At 47.8% G+C, this 2,848-nt stretch overlaps 1 protein-coding gene across 11 annotated transcripts in view; it reads left to right on the top strand.

Annotated features, from left to right (window-relative positions):
- TNIP1 (TNFAIP3 interacting protein 1) overlaps positions 1-2,848 on the top strand; it is a 68,803-nt gene that overhangs the window by 49,616 nt on the left and 16,339 nt on the right. For all 11 annotated transcript variants that reach the window (XM_017515000.2, XM_017514999.2, XM_037733634.1 and 8 more), the window contains one exon: positions 969-1,058. In XM_017515000.2, coding sequence (XP_017370489.1) covers positions 969-1,058 — 90 coding nt within the window. The remainder of the gene's footprint in view (positions 1-968; positions 1,059-2,848) is intronic.

Below are 2,848 nucleotides of genomic sequence, written 5' to 3'. Positions count from 1 at the left end.
CGGGGTTTCACCATGTTGACCAGGATGGTCTCGATCTCTTGACCTTGTGATCCACCCGCCTCGGCCTCCCACAGTGCTGGGATTACAGGCTTGAGCCACCGCACCCGGCCTGCCTGCTGTAACTTATAATGCAATACTGTTGTGATGTATTTTGCTGTTCTGAGTGTTTCCGTTTTGGCCATAGGAGTTTTTTCAGGTTGTTTCCTGTGCCCTTTGACATGCCCCTTTCATTGCTATTATTATTACTGTGATTCATCTGAATACTGCCTTACTTTCTGGCACTGTAAGATGCACCAAACTCACCTTATATTTGATCTGTTCCAGACCTGGAATGAACCACTTCTCAAAGCAGCCCTGTTTCTTTTTAATAGAAAGAAAATGGCATTTAGCCACTGAGCACTGGGTGTACTCAGTGCTGCTGGATGACTCTGCTTTAGTCCGGACAGAGGACAGAGATAGGAAATACCTATTTGTACTAATCATGCATATACTCAGATCTTTATTTCTGCATCTTTCTAAAAATGTTTTTAAATAAGCATATCACTTTAACTTCTGTAAAAGTTTTATCAAACATGTATATTTTGTAGAATGAATATATCTATATCTATCTATACCTCAAATTTCTTACCTTCCAGGCCAGAGTTTTTGGCTGATGTGTATAGCGGGTGAGCAGAGTGGCTGGGAGTACCTTAGAGGTCGTGCCTAAGCAGGGAGAGTGGCCGTGGGAGGGGAGCAGGAGAGGGCCTAGCAGCCACTCTGAGTCAAGGAGGAAGGATCATCATCTGTGGGCTTCCAGAAGGGGACCAGTCATGACTGGGATGGTTAGTGGTGTCCTGGCAGGTGGGAGGAGTAGGGAGATAGGAGACCGAGGGCTGGGGCCACAGGGGTGACGGGCCTTAGAAGGTACGCAGTGGGTGAGATAAATTGTATTGAGTTTTTGGTGAAGGCTCCTCTGTGCTTCTCCCCAGGCTAGTGTGACGGCAGGTAAGGTCCCAGAGGTGGGGGCCTTGGGTGCAGCTGAGAAGAAGGTGAAGATGCTGGAGCAGCAGCGCAGTGAGGTAGGTGGCTGGGGTGGTGGTGGCGGTGGGAGGATCCTTCCTCCCTCCCAGGACTAGCAGCACAAAGGCTTGCTCTGGCCTCCTGACTCATGCAGGCCTCACGTCACGATGAGGAGGCGGCATGGGACCATGGACCCATCTGCCCACGGATGAAGTCTGCCTCCTTGCCCTGTACTGTCCTCTCTCGATCAGTCCCTCTGTCTACAGTGGTCACTCTGAGGAAGTGGCATTTGGGTCATGGCCTAAAATTGTTGGGTGTAGAGTTTAGGCAGGCTCCCATGGTAGACCTCAGATGGTGGAAAGAGGTTGTGATAAGTTAGGCAAGTTTCATCATCAATGATGGGAGTGGAGGGACCCTCTAAAGCTGGTTTAGGGAGGGCCCATCATGGGAGAAGGGGATTAAGGCCACTTCTGACTAGCCCGGAGGCTCCATGAATTTACTGTCAAAATTTTTAACTTTAAAATCTACCACAGCTGAGTGTGGTGGCTCATGCCTATAATCCCAGCACATTGGGATGCCAAGGCCAGTGGATCACCTGAGGTCAGGGGTTCGGGACCAGCCTGGCCAATATGGCGAAACCGCATCTCTACTAAAAGTACAAAAAAATTAGCTGGGCATGGTGGTGCATGCCTGTAATCCCAGCTGAGGCAGGGAGAATTGCTTGAACCTGGGCGGTGGAGATTGCAGTGAGCCAAGATCATGCCACTGCACTCCAGCAAGACTCCTTCTCAAAACACACACACACAAGCTACCTCTATTCATGTAGCTACTTTTCAGATATTCTGGACTCCCATTTCAAGAATTTTCATAGGCAGGAATGATAAAGACCAGCCAGCAGCTGAAACACGCCACAGAATACTGGGTGGCTTCCTAAACTTCATTAAGGTGATGGCCAGCGCCTTAGGTAGTTTAAATGCTGCTCCTCCCACCCCCCAGCACCTCTAAGGTTCAGGAGCTGGTTCGTAAGAGACTCTTAGTTTCTCTCTGCTGCCAAGAAAGAGAAGTCACACAGCAGCGTCCTTGTGCCGCAGTTCATTCTGCCTTTTCCCATGGATCTCACGTGTGTTCCTCCCTTGCCTCACACCCCCAGTCTAGTCCAGTCTTTCCAGACCTGGGGTCTCCGTGCAGCTCCTTTTTGGTAGACACTGTTCTGTCTGTTCTGTCTAGCACTTCTCTGCACAGCCCAGGTCCTTCTCTAGAACCCCGAGCCTGCCTGCCCACCCTCGTCCTCCCATACATTTGAAAGCTTCTTTTCTGCATATTAGTTTTATTTGTGCATAAAAACTTTATGTGCATATTAGTTCTTATGTGTATATTAGTTTTATTTCTTTTTGTATTGTTATAAGCGTTGTTTTTTTCTGATTTCAAAAGTGATATAATGCTCATTACAAAAAGATCAAGAATACCACCTCCTAGAGAAAACCATACCTAATTATAGTTCATTGCATAATCCTGTTTTTTTCCAAAGTAGAAAAATGAAAGTATACATATACGTGTGTGTGTGTGTGTATGTGTGTGTATACATACACTGTTTTAGAGATTATTTTTTCTTTTGTTTTTTAAAAAATTAACTGGGTCAGCCGGGCGCGGTGGCTCACGCCTGTAATCCCAGCACTTTGGGAGGCCGAGGCGGGTGGATCACGAGGTCAAGAGATCGAGACCATTCTGGTCAACATAGTGAAACCCCGTCTCTACTAAAAATACAAGAAATCAGCTGGGCATGGTGGCTCGTGCCTGTAATCCCAGCTACTCAGGAGGCTGAGGCAGGAGAATTGCCTGAACCCAGGAG

Source organism: Cebus imitator, unplaced genomic scaffold (genome assembly GCF_001604975.1).
Source record: "Cebus imitator isolate Cc_AM_T3 unplaced genomic scaffold, Cebus_imitator-1.0 Scaffold540, whole genome shotgun sequence".
NCBI classification, from domain to species: Eukaryota; Metazoa; Chordata; class Mammalia; order Primates; family Cebidae; genus Cebus; species Cebus imitator.
The sequence above is the reverse complement of the archived record's forward strand: the minus strand, read 5'-3'. Positions and strand labels throughout refer to the sequence as shown.